At 37.0% G+C, this 17,486-nt stretch overlaps 1 protein-coding gene across 1 annotated transcript in view; it reads left to right on the top strand.

The window, feature by feature from the left end:
- MUC19 (mucin 19, oligomeric) overlaps positions 1–17,486 on the top strand; it is a 74,051-nt gene that overhangs the window by 9,146 nt on the left and 47,419 nt on the right. The window contains exons 3-10 of the mRNA XM_039223568.1: positions 11,548–11,568; positions 11,959–12,123; positions 13,216–13,343; positions 14,114–14,171; positions 14,367–14,513; positions 15,525–15,647; positions 16,296–16,478; positions 16,567–16,683. Coding sequence (XP_039079499.1) covers positions 11,548–11,568; positions 11,959–12,123; positions 13,216–13,343; positions 14,114–14,171; positions 14,367–14,513; positions 15,525–15,647; positions 16,296–16,478; positions 16,567–16,683 — 942 coding nt within the window. The remainder of the gene's footprint in view (positions 1–11,547; positions 11,569–11,958; positions 12,124–13,215; positions 13,344–14,113; positions 14,172–14,366; positions 14,514–15,524; positions 15,648–16,295; positions 16,479–16,566; positions 16,684–17,486) is intronic.

The raw sequence follows: 17,486 nt of genomic DNA, 5'->3' as shown, positions 1-17,486 counted from the left end.
CATTTCTTCACTGGATTATTTGGTTTTGGGGTGTTGAGTTTGATAATTTCTTTATAGATTTTGGATACTAATCCTTTTTCTGACGCATCATTTGCAAATATCTTCTCCCATTCCATCAGTTGACTTTTACTGATTATTTCCTTTGCTGTGCAGAAGATTTTATTTTGATGAGGCCCCAATAGTTCATTTTTGCTTTTGTTTCCCTTGCCTCCAGAAACGTGTTGAGTAAGAAGTTGCTGTGGCCAAGGTCAAAAAGGTTTTTCCCTGCTTTCTCCTCGAGGATTTTGATGGCTTTCTGTCTTACATTTATGTCTTTCATCCATTTTGAGCTTTATTTTTGTGTAGGGTATCTTTTTTCTGCAAGTCATTTTCCAGGTTCACTTTTTTCTGCAAGTCATTTTCCAGTTTTCCCAGCACCACTTGCTGAAGAGACTGTCTTTATTCCATAGACTATTCTTTCCTGCTTTGTCAAAGATTAGTTGACCATACATTTGTGGGTCTATTTCTGAGTTCTCTATTCTGTTCCATTGATCTGAATGTCTGTTTTTGTACCAGTACCATACTGTCTTGATATTACAGCTTTGTAATACAGCTTTGTAATATAGCTTGAAGTCTGGGATTGTGATGCCTCCAAGATTTGGTTTTCTTTTTCAAGATTGCTTTGCTGATTCTGGGTCTTTTCTGGTTCCATACAAATTTTAGAATTGTTTGTTCTAGCTCTGTAAAGAATACTGGTATTATTTTGATAGGGATTGCATTGCATATTAGAAGTATTGACATTTTTTAGTGTTTTTAAATTTATTTCTGAGAGACAGCGTGAGCAGGGGAGAGTCAGAGAGAGAGGGAGACTCAGAATCCGAAACAGGCTTCAGGCTCTGAGCTAGCTATCAGCACAGCGCTAGACATGGGGCTCAAACCCACGAACTATGAGATCACAACCTGAGCTGAAGTCGGACGCCCAACCGACTGAACCACCCAGGCGCCCCAGTAGTATTGACATTTTAACAATATTTGTTCTTCCTATCTAGGAGCATGGAATATTTTTCCATTTTTTTGTGTCTTCTTCAATTTCTTTCATAAGCTTTCTACAGTTTTCAGTGTATAGATTTTATACCTCTTTGGTTAGATTTATTTCTAGGTATTTTATGGTTTTTGGTGCAATTGTAAATGGGATAGATTCCTGATTTCTCTTTCTGTTGCTTCTTTGTTGGTGTTTAGGAATGCAACCAATTTCTGTGCATTGATTTTATATCCTGCCACTTATTGAGTTTATGGATAAGTTCTAGCAGTTGTTTTTTTTTGTTTTGGTTTTTGGTTTTTGGTTTTTGGGTTTTTTTGGGTTTTTTTTTTTTTTTTTGGTGGAATTCTTTAGGTTTTCCTTATGGAGTATCATGTCATCTGCAAAGAGTGGAAGTTTGACCTCCTCCTGGCCAATTTGGATGCCTTTTATTTCTCTGTGTTGTCTGATTTCTGAGGCTAAGACTTCCAATATTATGTTGAATAACAGTGGCAAGAGTGGGCATCCCTGTCTTGTTCTTGACCTTAGGGAGAAAGCTCTGTTTTTTCCCCATTCAGGATGATATCAGCAGTGGGTCTTTCATATACGGCTTTTATGATCTTGAGGTATGCTTCTTCTATCCCTACGTTCTTGAGGGTTTTGATCAAGAAAGGATTCTGTATTTTGTCAAATGCTTTCTCCACGTCTATTGAGAGGACCATGTGGTTCTTGTCCTTTTTTTTATTGATGTGATGAATCACATTGATTGCTTTGTGGATATTAAACCAGCCCTGCATCCTAGGTATAAATCCCACTTGGTTGTGGTGAATAATTCTTTTAATGTATTGTTGTATCCAGTTGGCTAGTATTTTGTTGAAGATTTTTGCATCCATGATTATCAGGGAAATTGGTCTATAGTTCTCCTTTTTAGTGAGGTCTTTGTGTGGTTTTGGAATCAAGGTAATGCTGGCTTCATAGAAAGAGTTTGGAAGTTTTCCTTCCATTTCTAGTTTTTGGAACAGCTTCAAGAAAATAGGTGTTAATTCTTCCTTAAATGTTTGGTAGAATTCCCCTGGAAGGCCATCTGGCCCTGGATTCTTGTTTTTTGGGAGAGTTTTGGTTACTAATTCAATTTCTTTACTGGTTATGGGTCTGTTCAAATTTTCTATTTCTTCCTGTTTCAGTTTTGGTAGTTTGTATGTTCCTAGGAATTTGTCCATTTCTTCCAGTTTGCCCATTTTATTGACATATAATTGCTCATAATATTCTCTTCTTATTGTTTGTCTTTCTGCTGTGTTGCCTGTGATCTCTCCTCTTTCCTTATTGATTTTTTTTGGGGTCCTTTCCTTTTTCTTTTTGATAAAACTGGCTAGTGGTTTATCAATTTTGTTATTTCTTTCAAAGAACCAGCTTCTGGTTTCATTAATCTGTTCTACTGTTTGTTTTGGTTTTGATACAATGGTTTCTGATCTAATCTTTATTATTTCCTGTCTTCTGCTGGTTTGGGGTTTTATTTCCTGTCCTTTCTTCAGCTCTTTAAGGTATAAGGTTACCTTGTGTATCTGAGCCCTTTCTTCCTTCTTTAGGAAGGCCTGGATTGCTATATACTTCCCTCTTATGATCGCCTTTGCTACACTCTAGAGGTTTCGGGCTGTGGTGTTATCATTTTCATTGGCTTCCAGGCACTTTTTAATTTCCTCTTTAACTTCTGGGTTAGCCCATTCATTCTCCAGTAGCATATTCTTTAGTCTCCTAGTATTTGTTACCTTTCTAAATTTCTTTTTTGTGGTTGATTTTGAGTTTCATAGGATTGTGGTCTGAAAATATGCATGATATGATCTTGATCTTTTTGTACTTGTTAAGGGCTCATTTGTGTCCCAGTATGTGATCTATTCTGGAGAAAGTTCCATGTGCACTGGAGAAGAAAGTATATTCCACTGCTTTAGGATGAAATGTCCTGAATATATCTGTTAAGTCCATCTGGCTCAGTGTGTCATTCAAAGCCATGTTTCCTTGTTGATTTTCTGTTTAGATGATCTGTGCCCAGTTTATCATTCAAAGCCATTGTTTCCTTGTTGATTTTCTGTTTAGATGATCTGTCCATTGCTGTAAGTGAAGTGTTGAAGTCCCCTAGTATTATGGTATTGCTATCAATGAGTTTCTTTATGTTTGCGATTAATTATTTTATATATCTGGGTGCTTTCACATTTGGAGCATAAATGTTCACAATTGTTATGTCTTCTTGGTAGATAGACCCATTAATTATGAAAAATACCCTTCTCCATCTCTTGTTACAGTCTTTATTTTAAATTCTAGATTGTCTGATATGAGTGTGGCTTATATTGTTGACCATTAGCATGATAGATGGTTCTCTATCCCCTTACTTTCAACCTGAAGGTGTCTTTAGGGCTAAAGTGTATCTCTTGTAAATAGCATATAGATGGATCTTGTTTTCTTATCCATTCTGTTATCCTATGTCTTTTTATTGGAGCATTTAGTCCATTGATATTTAGAGTGAGCACTGAAAGATATAACTTTATTGCCATTATGTTGCCTGTAGAGTTGGAATTTCTGGTGGTGTTCTCTGGTCCTTTCTAGTCTTTGTTGCTTTTGGCTTTTTTTCTTTTTCTGTCTTTTTTCCCCTCAGAGAGTCCCCCTTAAAATTTCTTGCAGGACTGGTTTAGTGGTCACAAACTCCTTTAATTTTTGTTTGTCTGGGAAACTTTTTATTTCTCCTTCTATTTTGAATGACAGCTTGCTGGATAAAGAATTTTTGGCTGCATTTTTTTTTTTTTTTCTGATTCAGCACATTGAATATATCCTGTCACTCCTTTCTGGTCTGCCAAGTTTCTGCGGACAGGTCTGTTGCAAACCTGATCTGCCTTCCCTTATAGGTTAAGGATTTTTTCCCCTTGCTGCTTTCATAATTCTTTTCTTGTCTGAGTTTTTGTGAATTTGACTATGATATGCCTTGTTGATGGTCGGTTTTTGTTGAATCTTGTGGAAGTCCTCTGTGCTTCCTGGATTTTGTTTTCTGTGTCTTTCCCCAAATTAGAATTTGGCCTTCTCTCCCTTTTTCTCTCCCTTCATCTTCTAGGACCCCTATGATTCTGATGTTGTTCCTTTTTAAGGAGTCACTTATTTATCTTCTTCATATAGTGTGTTCTTTTGCTCTAGTTTTCCTCTTTTTTTTTTTTCCTGCTTCATTATTTTCCATAAGTTTGTCCTCTATGTCACTGATTCATTGCTCTGCCTTGCTGCCGTGGCATCCATTTGAGATGTAGCTCAGTTATAGCATTTTTAAAATTTTCATCTTGACTAGCTTTTACTTCTTTTATCTCCATAGAGAGGGATTCTAATCTATTTTCAACTGCAGCTAGTATTCTTATTATCGTGACTCTAAATTCTGGCTCAGACATCTTGCTTGTATCTGTGTTGATTAAGTCCTCAGCTGTCATTTCTTTCTGCTCTTTCTTTTGTGCTGAATTCCTTCATTTCATTATTTTGAAGGAGGAAAAGGAATTAATAAGGTAAAAAAATTAAAATTAAAAAAATTTTGGGGTGCCTGGGTGGCTTAGTCGGTTAAGCGTCTGACTTTCGCTTAGGTCATGATCTCGCGGTTCATGGGTTTGAGCCCTGCGTCGGGCTCTGTGCTGACTGTCAGCTCAGAGCCTGGAGCCTGTTTCAGTCTGTGACTCCCTCTCTCTCTGACCCTCCCCTGCTCACGCTGTCTCTCTCTCTCTCTCTCCTAGAAATAAATAAAAAAAAAAAATTTAAAGACGCAGACACAAAATTAAATAAATGATGCTAAATTCTAGGTGATATTGAAAGGAGTTTGATTGATTAGGTAAAAACTGGGGGAAAGAAGGAAAATGTTTTAAAATTTGAGAAAATGAATACAATAAAATAGAATAAATTGAAATGATGGAAGTAAAATAGAATTTAAAAATTTACAAAACGTAAAGAATTCAGTAGAAAAAAGGAAAATCTTAACAAAAATTGAAAATAAAAATACATTTTTCTTTCTGTATTCAAGTAAACGAAAAGAAAAGAAAAAGAAAAAATAAAGAAAATTGAATGGATGGACCAGCAGACAGTCTGAAATAGTATTGATATTATATCTTTTTCCCTTAGAAATCAAACTATGAAGCACGTTATAGTCTACAAACTAAGCAGGTGGGGAAATTTGTGCTCTGAAGAGTGAGGTTGTCCCAGTTGGGTGGAGCTTAGTTTAATGGCTCCATTCTCCACTAGATGGCGCTGCTGAACTTACTGGGGTGGATTGTTGCGATGCCTGTTGGTGTGTATGCACATGCGCGGGAGGGGTGAAAATGGCGACACCCAGGTACCGTCTCTAGTATCGAAACCCTGTGTTCTCCACCAGCAATCCTGCACCCATCCTTTGTCTCCAGTTTCCATCCACTACCCACTTCTACACTGTCCGTGACCATGCCCTCAGGTTGCCAGGTGGCACCTCCCTCCTGAGTTTTTTCTCACACGCGGCTGTGTTTCCTGACCGCTCACTTCTGAGGGACTGTTGCTTCGACCTGCTCAGATCCTCTGGGGGAGGGTCTCACTGAGCAAGGCCGCATGCTGGCAGCACCCAGGAACGTTTGCAGGAGACTGCGGCTGGGTGCCAGCCCACCCCCGGAAAGGTTCCCGTGATCGTGTAGCAGCAGTGGCAAACTACCTTTTAAATCATTAGAGTTTTCCAGGTATTTAACCTAATGGAGAATGTTATTGTACAATTTAATTTTGAATGATTTACTTTCTGTATCTCCAGACCGTTTTTTAGGCTTCAGCTAAATATTTGTATGTGTATTTGTATGTGTAATTACATATAACTTGGTTTTAGTAACAATTTGTTGCTGACGAAATGACACAAAGGACAAGACACACACAAAAGACAGACACAGACACAACTCCGGCCAGAGGAACAATTCTACGCAAGCCCCTCTTGCGGTTTATTTTATACCCGGTACCTGGATACAAACTGAAATCTACAAGATGCATTCCTTTACCAATTAAGGGCCAGTAGCCAAACACATTTCAAGGACAGGTGGGAGCAAAGGGAGGAAGCGACCACAACATGTTTACTAAGAGGCCTGCTCACAATTCCAGCCTCCTCCTTATTTCTAAGGAGGGCATGTTCCTTCGTGTGCGAGCAGACCATTAAACTTGGATATTGTGTGCAAGCCTCCTGGCAGAGCATCCCATTTGCAGGCATGCTTTGCCCAGGCAGAGAGTCCCGTGTGCAGGCACATCCCCGCATCCCTAACCACGCTTTCTTGTGGTCACTGTCGGGCTCCCACACAATTTATCAGAGCACATGGGAAACTCTGTCTTCTAAATGGCTCTGTTTTCTGTTTGACTTAATTTATGCCTTTGTTTCTGGCGTAGATTTGCTGACCCTAACCTAAGTCCTGGATTTTCCAGGACAGTCCAATTTCTGCAAGTTTCTATTAGTATCAGACCATATGCTTTGATTTTTTATTTGAATGATGTAGGCAGTTTGGTTTTAGAAAACTTGTGATGATTATAGAGCATGGAGAAACATTTAAAAATCTACAATCCATTAAGTACCAAAATAAAAATGTTACACAAAAAAGTGGGTTTCTTTGAGGCTTCTTGAATATGGATTTATGCAAAATTATCTTGTCACTGTTAAAAGTTTTTTATATTTGAGAGAGAGAATGAACGGTGGAGGAGCAGAGAGAGGGACAGAGGATCTGAAGCAGGCTCTGTACTGAGAACAAAGAGCCCAGTGCAGGGCTTGAACCCGTGAACCGTGATATCATGACCTGAGATGAAGTCTGACACTTCACTGACTGAACCACCCAGGCATCCCACCATTGTTAAATGTTTTATTTCACATAATTTTTGAGAAAATATCTGGGAAACAAAACTTTTGTGTATTTGATAAAAATGTTTATCTTTAAATATAACTTAATATGTGTACTTACATGTAAATTCTCATTTGTTATACTCTTTTTTTTTTTTTTTAATTTTTATTTATTTCTAGGAAAGAGAGAGAGAGACAGAGTGAGCAGGGGAGGGTCAGAGAGATAGGGAGACCCAGACTCTGAAACAGGCTCCAGGCTCTGAGCTGGCAGTCAGCACAGAGCCCGACTCGGGGCTCAAACCCACGAACCTTGAGATCATGACCTAAGCGAAAGTCGGACGCTCAACCGACTAAGCCACCCAGGCGCCCCTCATTTGTTATACTCTTATCATGAGTTGAGCTATACTAACTGTAACTTGAGCTTGCAAATTTACATGCCATTTACTTAAATATGAGGAAAATTCTCCTTGATGATAACAAATCATTTGTAAGTAGCATGTACATGACTTCTATATTCAGGGGTATAATAGAAATTGTAGCCATTTTATTCAAATTAAGTAGTTGGTTATATTCAGTATCTCTGAAAAAAATCATTTGCTAAAACTTCTGCATTTCACAACAGAATAGTAATTAATGCTTTACACCTTTTCAGTCATCCAAGAACTATTGTTTGTTTGCTATGCTCTAATTCTTGCACCTAGGCTGTGTTTTAAATGGGCGGAGGACCAGCAGAGTCTTTATCCTTTATGGGGGTGTTCTGGAGGGGTATAAATATACCATGGTCAATGGATAATTACCATATTCATGCCTGAGTGTTGAATTCAATGAGAATATCTATGGGAAGACCCCCTAAGGACAAGAAATGGCTGTAATCAAAATTCACTTTCTGTTGGCAAATCTGTCAGAGAAGCTACTAATGACAGCAATTCTCCCTTTTTTCTCTTCAGATGGAAAAATAGCTGAAAGTACATCAGGTAAATTACTTTTTTTTCTTATACTTGTTTATACTAAACAACAATAAAGTGACAGTGCTTTTATTTTGAGAGAAAACAGATCTCCCCTGAAAAAAACACTAAAACATTTAAAATGAAATATTCCTTATTACAAAAATCATACGCTATACTGTTTTTGTATAATCTGGGCCAGATATTTTCATATTTAATCTAGAATGTACTTTTCTTATAGAAGTATTTTGTATTGCAGGATTAATTTCTTACTGAATTGTTTTAATTAAAATTGATCCTATTCCTATTAGTTGTACTATAGATCCCTCAGAAAATTGAATAACATTGAATATTACCCATTATTTTGTTTCCCTATGCACCAAAATGAAAAATTGGCCGCAGCAAATCAAGACTGCATTTATGACATTTTCTTAAATCTAACAAAAGGATTTTTGCTAATGTCAATATAGATTGAATTTGATTCTGGTCTAACATATATAACAATCAAAATAGCCCAATATTACTTTTATATGTTTTTCTTTTGTGATATTTGAGATACCTGGGTTTTTCTACAACCTAAATACAATAAAATGTAATTGGAAAATGTGTCCTTTGAGGTAAACACAAACTGAGAATAAGTAACAGGTCAGTTGTCTCAAAAAGACCACAAAATCACCTCATCATAATTACGGACAGGGCTCATTAGGTTTCACTATAATGATAGAGAAAGCGTTTCTTTCCTTCCAAGTGTACAAAATCTGATTGTTAATTAGAATAAATTGGGTCATATGAGTCTTTAGCATTCTTCTGAAAGTCCTTATTCAAGAAGTTTGAAAGAGGCAAGGGAGAACTTGGAATTCTATACTTCTCTGAGAATATTCTGAAATTATTAGCAATTGAGTTTTTTCCTGTGTCTCTCAGAGAACATTCCAGGTCTAGGTATTATTTGGGAGGGACCTGAGGATCTTTAAGGCTAGAGCTGCACTGGATGAATAAAAGTGCCAAGCAAGCGTGCTTCAACCAGCCAGCACAAAACTGATCCAACTGCAGAGCAAAGTTATCCTGCACAATCTTTATTCCTTAATGAGACAAAGTTTCACATATTTGAGAAAGGGATTCATAACTTCCTGTTTTTTAATATTTTCAATTTTACTGATTTCAGACAATATAATTTGTTTGTTGCCATTTAAAAAATCTTCCCTTCTCTGTAGCTCATGCATATTCACCTCTCTCTTCCAGCAGTTTTTCTCCATAGAGTGAAGGTAGAGGAACAGAATTATATCTATTTCTTTCTTCTATTTCATGTTGTGGTCTAAAGAGTATAAGTTAGCCCTTTCAAAAATTTGTGCAAAATGTATGCAAAATATAAATGAATATATTTTACTTATCTTTGAGCTATGAAGTAAACATTTTATTTATCTTGAAGCATTGTATAAGCAATCTGTCTTTAAACTAGGTGATGGCATTATACATTTTGCATAAGAAAAAAAAGGATTTCTTGGCAGATTTTGCCAGGTGATCTGAGACAAGTTATGCAACCTCTTTTAAATATCAGTTTTCTCATCTACATGTGAGGAAATAATAACAGTATCACCCTTATGGGAGACTGTGAGGATTAAAGAGATAATTATGGAAGGTACTGTTACACGTCTAAGATGTGGCATATTCAAAACACATAGCAACCATTACTGCTAGTGACCCCAATGGCAATATATTTCTGAGTAAGATTTGTATATAAAAAAGGGGCAAATAAGTTAGTAGGCTCACTGGCTAAAGACAAGACCATTCATTTCAACAACAGAATGAGTAAGTTCAGTGGGAACATAGGTTTAATAAAATGAAAGATCTAATATACCTGGGGTTGAACTCAGGAGGAGTATAAGTATAGTGAATATTTATCATGAATTAAATAAATGAAATAAAAATTCTACATGAGTTTGTGACAAATTTAGTGAGGACAATAAAATATATTAAAAGATGTGGTCTCTCCCTATTGAGTACTTAAATTTTTAAAAAATTTACCTATTTTTGATAGAAGGGGCAGAGAGAGAGAGAGAGAGAGAGACATAATCGGAAGCAGGCTTCAGCCTCTGGGCTGTCAGCACCAAGTCTGATGTGGGGCTCAAACCCACGAACTGTAAGATCATGACCTGAGCCAAAGTTGGTCGCTTAACCGACTGAGCCACCCAGGTGCCCCAGCTCCCTATTGAGTACTTAGTATGTACCAGACGCTATGCTATGTGCTTTCAGCTTATCTGATTTTTTCATTTAATTAATAGCCGTATTATAAAGTGGATAGTGTTTTATTATCATTTATTATGTAGTCTCCATCTAACAGATAAAGAAACTTTGTTTCAGAAGTATTAAATATATCCAGGGGCATAACCAGGAACAAGAATAGCACATACAACAGGCACCTGGGTGGCTCAGTCAGTTGAGCGTCCAACTTCAGCTCAGGTCATGATCTCACACAGTTCGCGCGTTTGGGCCCTGCATCAGGCTCTGTGCTGGTGGCTAGTTCAGAGCCTGGAGCCTGCTTCGGATTCTGTGTCTCCCTCTCTCTCTGACCCTCCCCTGCTCACGCTGTCTCTATCTCTCTCTCTCTCAAAAATAAATAAAATATTTAAAAAAATTTTTAGAAAGAATAGCACAAACGTAAAGGAACAAAATTTAAAATAAAATGTTTTTTTCTTCCCACTTGACAAAAACCTATTTGTTAACACTTAAAAGGGACTGATTGTAATGCAGAGTTTTCAGATCACTGGATTCCGCACAGGAGCCAAGTGGGCAGTGACCTTGCCAATGTGTCCATCTCCCTGCTCTTTCCATCTCTGGCTTTGTCCTACACATAGAGAGATGCCTTGCCTGCGTGTTTCAGGGCCATCTATTTCTTCCGCAAACAGGCATTTCCTGATCATTCCGTCCAGGACATGGGGTTCTCATCACTGCAATGTGGTCTAACCTTAAGGGAATGGTCTTGAAAAGGATGCTTATGAAGGTCCTGAGAACAGGCTTGGGGATTATAGGGCCCTGGGGACTTAGTAAGGTCTACAGTGGAAGAGGGAAAATGGCACAGGCTCTCGGTTGGTGAATCTTGATTCTCTGCCTTCCCCACCGCCTTTTTTTTTATGTTTTTGTTTATTTTTAAGACAGAGAGAAAGCATGAGCTGGAGAGAGGCATGGAGAGAGGGAGACAGGAACCAAAGTGGGCAGAGAGACCAATGTGGGGCTCACACTCACAAGGCATGAGATCATGACCTGAGCCAAAGTTGGTCCCTTAGCCAGCTGAGTCACACAGGCATCTCTGACCCCCTCTGCCTTTATTCTTTGCCCTCTGAGGAGAGCTGTGGCACAAGGAAGGCCAGAGTGAGACTTGAGTGGTTCCAGTAGGAACTTCTGTTGCTTGCCTCTAAGAGAGACATTGTCCAATGTCTGGAAGCCCAGATGGGTTTGATTCAAATCTAGATACCTGGGAAACCTCAGTGACTAAAACAGGCAAAAAACCTTGAGCTTATGGAGCTTAAAATCTAGACGAAGGAGACTGTTAATAAACAATAAACCTAAATAGTAAATATGGTATATTACAAGTTGATAAAATCTCTGGAATAAGTAAAAATTAAATCCCCATGATAATTGGGAGTGGTAGAATGGGGGTGGCAATTTTAAATTGTCAGAGTATGCCTCATTGAGATGACATTTAAGCTGACACCTGAGGGAAGTGAATGCTATAATTTATATAATATTTTCATCTTTTTTCTTTGCAGAAAAACGGAAAAGAGAAGTAGGTACGTTATTTTAACTCTACCGGCTCTTGCTAAGCCAAGGACACTGTGGATTTAACACAGCAGACTGTTTTGAATGGAGAGGTGGGACACTGGTACTTAGGGTCTAGCAATGGTGAGGAAGCAGCTGGGGAGGTGTCCGCCCTGTCTGTGAGAAGAGTTTCTAGCACACGGCAGTGAAATCTTCACAGTTCTCTTTATCTTTCTTGAAGTCTTAGAACTATGACAAAAAGATATGGTTATGGCAGTGATGTCAATAAGCTGTGTATGTAACTGCAAGGACTGCCAGAGTAATGAGGAAATGACTTACGGCTTTCAAAGAGTCACAGTCAAATTGCGTTTTCATGGTAGCCATACTGTGTTTCAAACATGATCTTCTGTTATTCACATTAGGTGGCTTTTTGTACAGTAGTTTGAACTTTGCTGACCCAGAAAGAAGAAAGAAATCTCTTGTGGGTTCACCCTTTGACACTGGAGTTGATGGTCCCGGAAGGGCTGAAGATGGGTGGAGACACCACCAAGATACTGATAGCTTAGTATTAAAAGACACTCCAGCAGGTACTGTTAGAGAAAAATGCTTACCTAGGAAACAAGTGCTTTTTATCATTTAGGACAACCTGATCATCTTTGTACTATTTGCAGCACATAGCCTTAATGTGAATAGTGGAGAATATAAAGACACTAATTCCAGGGCCAATGAGACTGATCCATCCATCTTTAGAGAGTTTCAGCAAAGATGCTTATATTAAGTTATATTTTTTCCTGATAGGTTTAATTTTCTTATGCTATTTTTCTACTTGTTGCTATTCTTACAATGATAAATCATTTTTATATTATTTAAGTTAATTAAGATACTTCCAGGACTCAAATTTAGTGTAAGGTCTCCCTACACACGTTTTTGTCTCCAACCACAATTTATTTTTAATACCAGGATTCTCTCTTTAAATTGCGTAGTCAGTTTTCTGAGAAATATTATAAAGCAGCGTTTCTAAACAGTTTAGAGACTGAAATTTTGTTTTGTTTGAGAAAAATTAACTTTCTGTAGTTGAGATATGTTCTCTCTGCTTCCACAGCTGGCCAACTTTTACTTTACTTGCCTGGTCCCTGAAATCTCTATAGTTCATGCCTGTACAAAAACAGAAGAGATAAAGCTCCAATGAGAAAAATAACTTCAATGTTTTATATTGAAATCTGAGTCTGAGTGATGATAACTGAAAAGGGAGAAACAGCTTTGGGTGTAGGGGTGCAATTGAAATATTTCAGGAAGAATGTTAGTTCTCTGTCTCTCCAGTCATTTGTTTTGGGACTGACAAACTCAGTATGACCTATAAGTTAATGCAAATATTTTTGCTCTTGTTTACAGTACTGAGGTGTTAATTGTTCGTGTTCTAAAGAACACAGTGAGATTTTCTTAAATGGTCTCAATTCTTCAGTTTTTTTTAATGGAATTCTCAAACCTCATGGCAAATTGGTTGCCATGCATACCCCTGATTACACTGTGGAGTTATATATGGGAAGTTATACAGAGGGGAGGGATATTTTTGAAACTATAACGTAGGCCTAGTTCAAGCACTGTGTATAGATTAATTTGTTGTACATTATGAATGAATGCAACTTTTCTCTGATAATGATTGTATTTTTGTGTGGTAGAGAAAACCGATTCAGCAAGTCATTTTGCCAACGGTATCTTTGGTGGTATTGAATTGGATGGCACTGCTTCAAATCAAAATGACATTGGTAGGGGTCCATATGCCCAAAGTGGATTTGATGTGAATGCAGTAAGTGGATTAGATGGCTCTGATTCTGCTCTCAGTGAAACAGGTATTCTAAGTTGTTTCTTAGTTTCTGCTTTTGACAGAAAAAGTCAATCAATTACCAAAGCAGGGTGTTGCTTTTGACCAGTATGGATTTTAGTGTTAGAAGAACTCACAGAAACATTTTTTAAATTCTGTTTAATTCTTAAAGGACCTGTATTATCTTTAACAGAAATCAGCAACCTTTTAGTGAAGAGACAATTAGATGTAATGTTTTTATGTAGGAGCTTGGATCTGGAAGGGAGAGATCCAGTTTCTATCCCCAATCTTTCCTGCCAACCTTCTGTGGACTTTGGGAAAGCCACTTAAGCTCTCTTGTTCCCAGGTTTTGTCATAACGAACAGAAAAATTTTGGTCTTGTGTTTGTACTTTTGTGGTGCTAACTTCTTAAGTTTCATCACTCCTCAGTTAGTTTCTTGAAAAAGAATGCCAGAAAAAAATAAATTTACAAAAGTGTGAATAAATAGCATTTTATATTTTGGAGATTAAAGTCAGTGAAAGAAGTTAGGGCCAATACAGTACAGTAAGTCTAGCTATTTTTGTGTCAGAGCAATTATCTTAAAAGATGTGGTAATTGGTGGAAAGAAGAAGAGAAGGGAGTTTGTTGGTAAATCCATGGGTTTTTAGTTCTCATATCAGTGGCTCAGGAATTCTGATCCAGACTCTGTGAAGAAAAAAAATACAAATAATTTACATCCTTTGTTTTTGCTTTTGATAACTGTTGCGTTTTACAGTCGCCTTTTGGTTTTGGTCTTGGTGGTGGAAAGAAGGGTGAATTTGTATTTGGTCTTGGTAATTGTGGTTCATGTGGAGTAGGGGTCAGTGGTTTTGAACAAAAAGGCTTTGCTAGAAAATGAAATAGACAACACTGGAAAATCGAATTCCAGTGATCTAAGTATTACTATTTAGGTTTTGTGCATAAAAAGTAGAGTCATAAGTTGTATTAAATTATTACCTGGTAACAATGTTTGTTTGTTCTCATTTCAGGAGATAACACCAACCTAAGACATAGGGCTGGATTTAGTAGCAGTGTCTCTGGAAATTTGGGATTTGGTTTGAGGGCATCTGATCAAAAGGGATTGGACATTGGTAGAGCTGACTGGAATGAAATGAGCAACAGAGGATCTGCTGGGGGTAAATCAATAGGTTTTGGGTTTGATGCTCATAGCTTAGGTATCCCAACTAAGACTCATTCCAGAAAATTTAAAATTAACTACTTGTTTAAAAATAAACTTTTTAAATATTTGACATTTAACTAATTAAGTAAAGCTAATTTTTAATAACATTTTAATTTTTCTGTCAGTTGGAACCAGGTCTTTTGGTTAGGAACTTGGAAAAAGGAAGGGCGATAATGCATATGGTTTTGGAGCTTCTGGTTTGAGTTTATTTGGTGGCAGTGGCATTAATAGCAAAATAAAAATGGAAGGAAGTCAAGTGGGTAGTTCTGGAGGACCCATTTCCAATGATCTAGATATTGAGGTCTCATTTTAATGCATAAAAAATTCTGAGTTATGAAAGGTTTTCAATATACTCTGTGATATCATTTTATATTCTGGACGTGATACCAGTTTGAGAAATGCTGGTAGCTCAAGTATTCTACTCAGTCTCTGTTCCTGAGAAATCCAATTGGATTTCAAATAATCATTCTTTTATTTTGATACTATTTTGAATTTTCTGTTAACGGGAAGGCCTGGGTCTTTTGCTCTTGGACTTGAAGGAAAGATGTTTGGAACTGATTTTGGTTTTGGAGATTCTGGTTCAAATTGCTGTGGTGACAATGGCCTTAGTGAAAATGGAATAAAACATACTGATGAATCTAGTTCCATGGTTTAGTTCTGTGCATTAAAAAATTTGAATCATAAAATTTATTAAAAAATGTCCTGATGACAATCATTTTACATTTACATTTACATCAGTGCAAGAATTAGAGATAGTTTTTTGGATAGCATATCAGAAAATTTGAGCTATGATTTTGAGAAATTGGTCAAAAGGGATTTGGAGGCAGAGGATTTGACCAGAGTAAGCGCAGCAAGGAATCAGATGCCAGTGGCTAAGGTAGTCTGATCTTACACTCTGCTCAGGTGAAATCAAAATTGATTTCAGCCTTTCATCTATTATTTTCTAACATTTTTATTTCTCTGTTAGTGGAAACGTCCTCATCATTTGATTTGAGACATGGACATAGAAAATATGAAGCTAAATCTGATTTTGTAGAATCTGGCTCAAATCGATTTGATGACATTGGTCTTAGTGAAAATGTAATAAAAGGTACTAGAGAATGTAATTTTCATGGTATGGATGTTGATAGTTAATTTTTTGCTTAAAAGTTTCTCAATTATAAAATTTATAATTAATAAATTTAATAATTTATAATTAGTAACTATATCCTGTTGACACAGTTTTAATATTCTGGCAGAAGCACTAGTACAAAAAGTGGTGGTGAGCATGCTGGTGAAAATCTTGAAAGTTCAGGATTTGGTAAAAAGGAATTTTGGAGGCAGGGGATTGATAGAATGAGCAGCACCATGTATGTTGTGTCTGGATCCTTGAATCTCCAGTCCAATGCCCATAACCTGGACATTCTCCTAATGTGAACTCTTTGTGGAACTGAAATGAGTTTCAATTTTTTAATCATTTTTAAAAGTAACATGAAAATACTTCCATTAGAGGGAAGGACTTGGTCGTCTAATTTTGAAAATGGAGAGAGGAAAGGTGAAACTCAATTTGGTTTTAGAGATTCTGGTTCAAATCCAATGGCCATAATGGTACAGACTTGGATGGATATAGAGTAAGAGGTACTGGAGGCTCTAGTTCCAGTGCTCTAGGTGTTGATGGTTAATTTCTGTGCATAGAAAAATTCTGAATTATGTTATGCATAAAAAATAATTCTCATGACCATTATTTTGTATTCAGCAGGTGACTCAAATGCAAGAAATGGGGATGAATATTCTGGTGGTATCTCTGAAGACTCAGGATTCAATTTGGGGTCATCTGATCAGCAGGGATTTGGAATAAGTGGAATTGGTAGGAATGGAGAGAGTAGCAGTGGAATCGTGGGGGCTGGATACTTGAGTCCTGAATCTGATGTCAGTGCCACAGGTATCTTAACCTGGACTCTGTTCCCAAGAAATCCAAATTAGTTTCTTCCTTCTTCATTTCTTTTAATCACATTTTGATTTTCCATTAGGAGAAATCACTTGGTCTTCTGGTTCTGGAAGTGGTGGAGGAAGGAAGGGTGCAGCTGGACTTGATGTTGGTACTTCTGGACCAAACGAATTTGGTGAAACTGGCCTTAGTGGTACAGGTACCTGTGATACTGGAAAGGATATTATTGGATCTGGTTCCCATGGCTTGAGAATTGGGATTTATGCCTGATGTTTAGAAAGTCAGGATTCTAACATATGTTTTAAAATAACAAAAAAATCATAAATATTAATAATGATATTTAAAGCAAGACAAAATCCTGAAATAATAAACTGTGTTTAGGTGTGATTAGGAAAAAGTCATTTAATATTTTTCCGTAGAATGTGGAATGAGTTTAGTGGCTATGATTATATTTATTTGGAATTGTTTTTGTTGCCTTTATGCAAAATTGATTTGGAGTCGCATATGTGAAGTGTTGATTTGTTGGATTTGATCTTTGTACTCTGGATCTGGTCTTGATGGTTTAAAATTTTTTGCAAGTTTATTTCTGGTAAGAGTAAATAAATTCCATCCTTTTTGAACATCTCAAAATATAATATTTCTATTTAATGGAAGCATTAGATTGAATAGTCTAGGTATTTGTGGTACACATTGGTAATATTTATTGTGATATGGGGACTATTTTGATTCTTCTAGCAGTATGGGAAAATCTTGGACACCACTAGACTAAGTGATCTCAGAACTGTGGGCAGGAGATTCACTTCTAATGACATAAGTTATCTGAAAGATATTCAGGATTCATATTTAGGGATCAACTTGAGGATTGATATGTTTTTAAAAGGTAAAGTTTAGTTAGCAAGAGATCTACTTAGTGTAGTAATGGTTGACCTCAGTCAGGATTGACTATCAATGAATCTGTTCAGCAAAGGCTTGGTAATAAAGAAATAATAATTCACTTTTGGA

This window comes from Hyaena hyaena, unplaced genomic scaffold, assembly GCF_003009895.1.
Source record: "Hyaena hyaena isolate Hyena2069 unplaced genomic scaffold, ASM300989v1 scaffold_1376, whole genome shotgun sequence".
NCBI classification, from domain to species: domain Eukaryota; kingdom Metazoa; phylum Chordata; class Mammalia; order Carnivora; family Hyaenidae; genus Hyaena; species Hyaena hyaena.
Note: the sequence above shows the minus strand (reverse complement) of the source record. Positions and strands in the feature narration are given on the sequence as shown.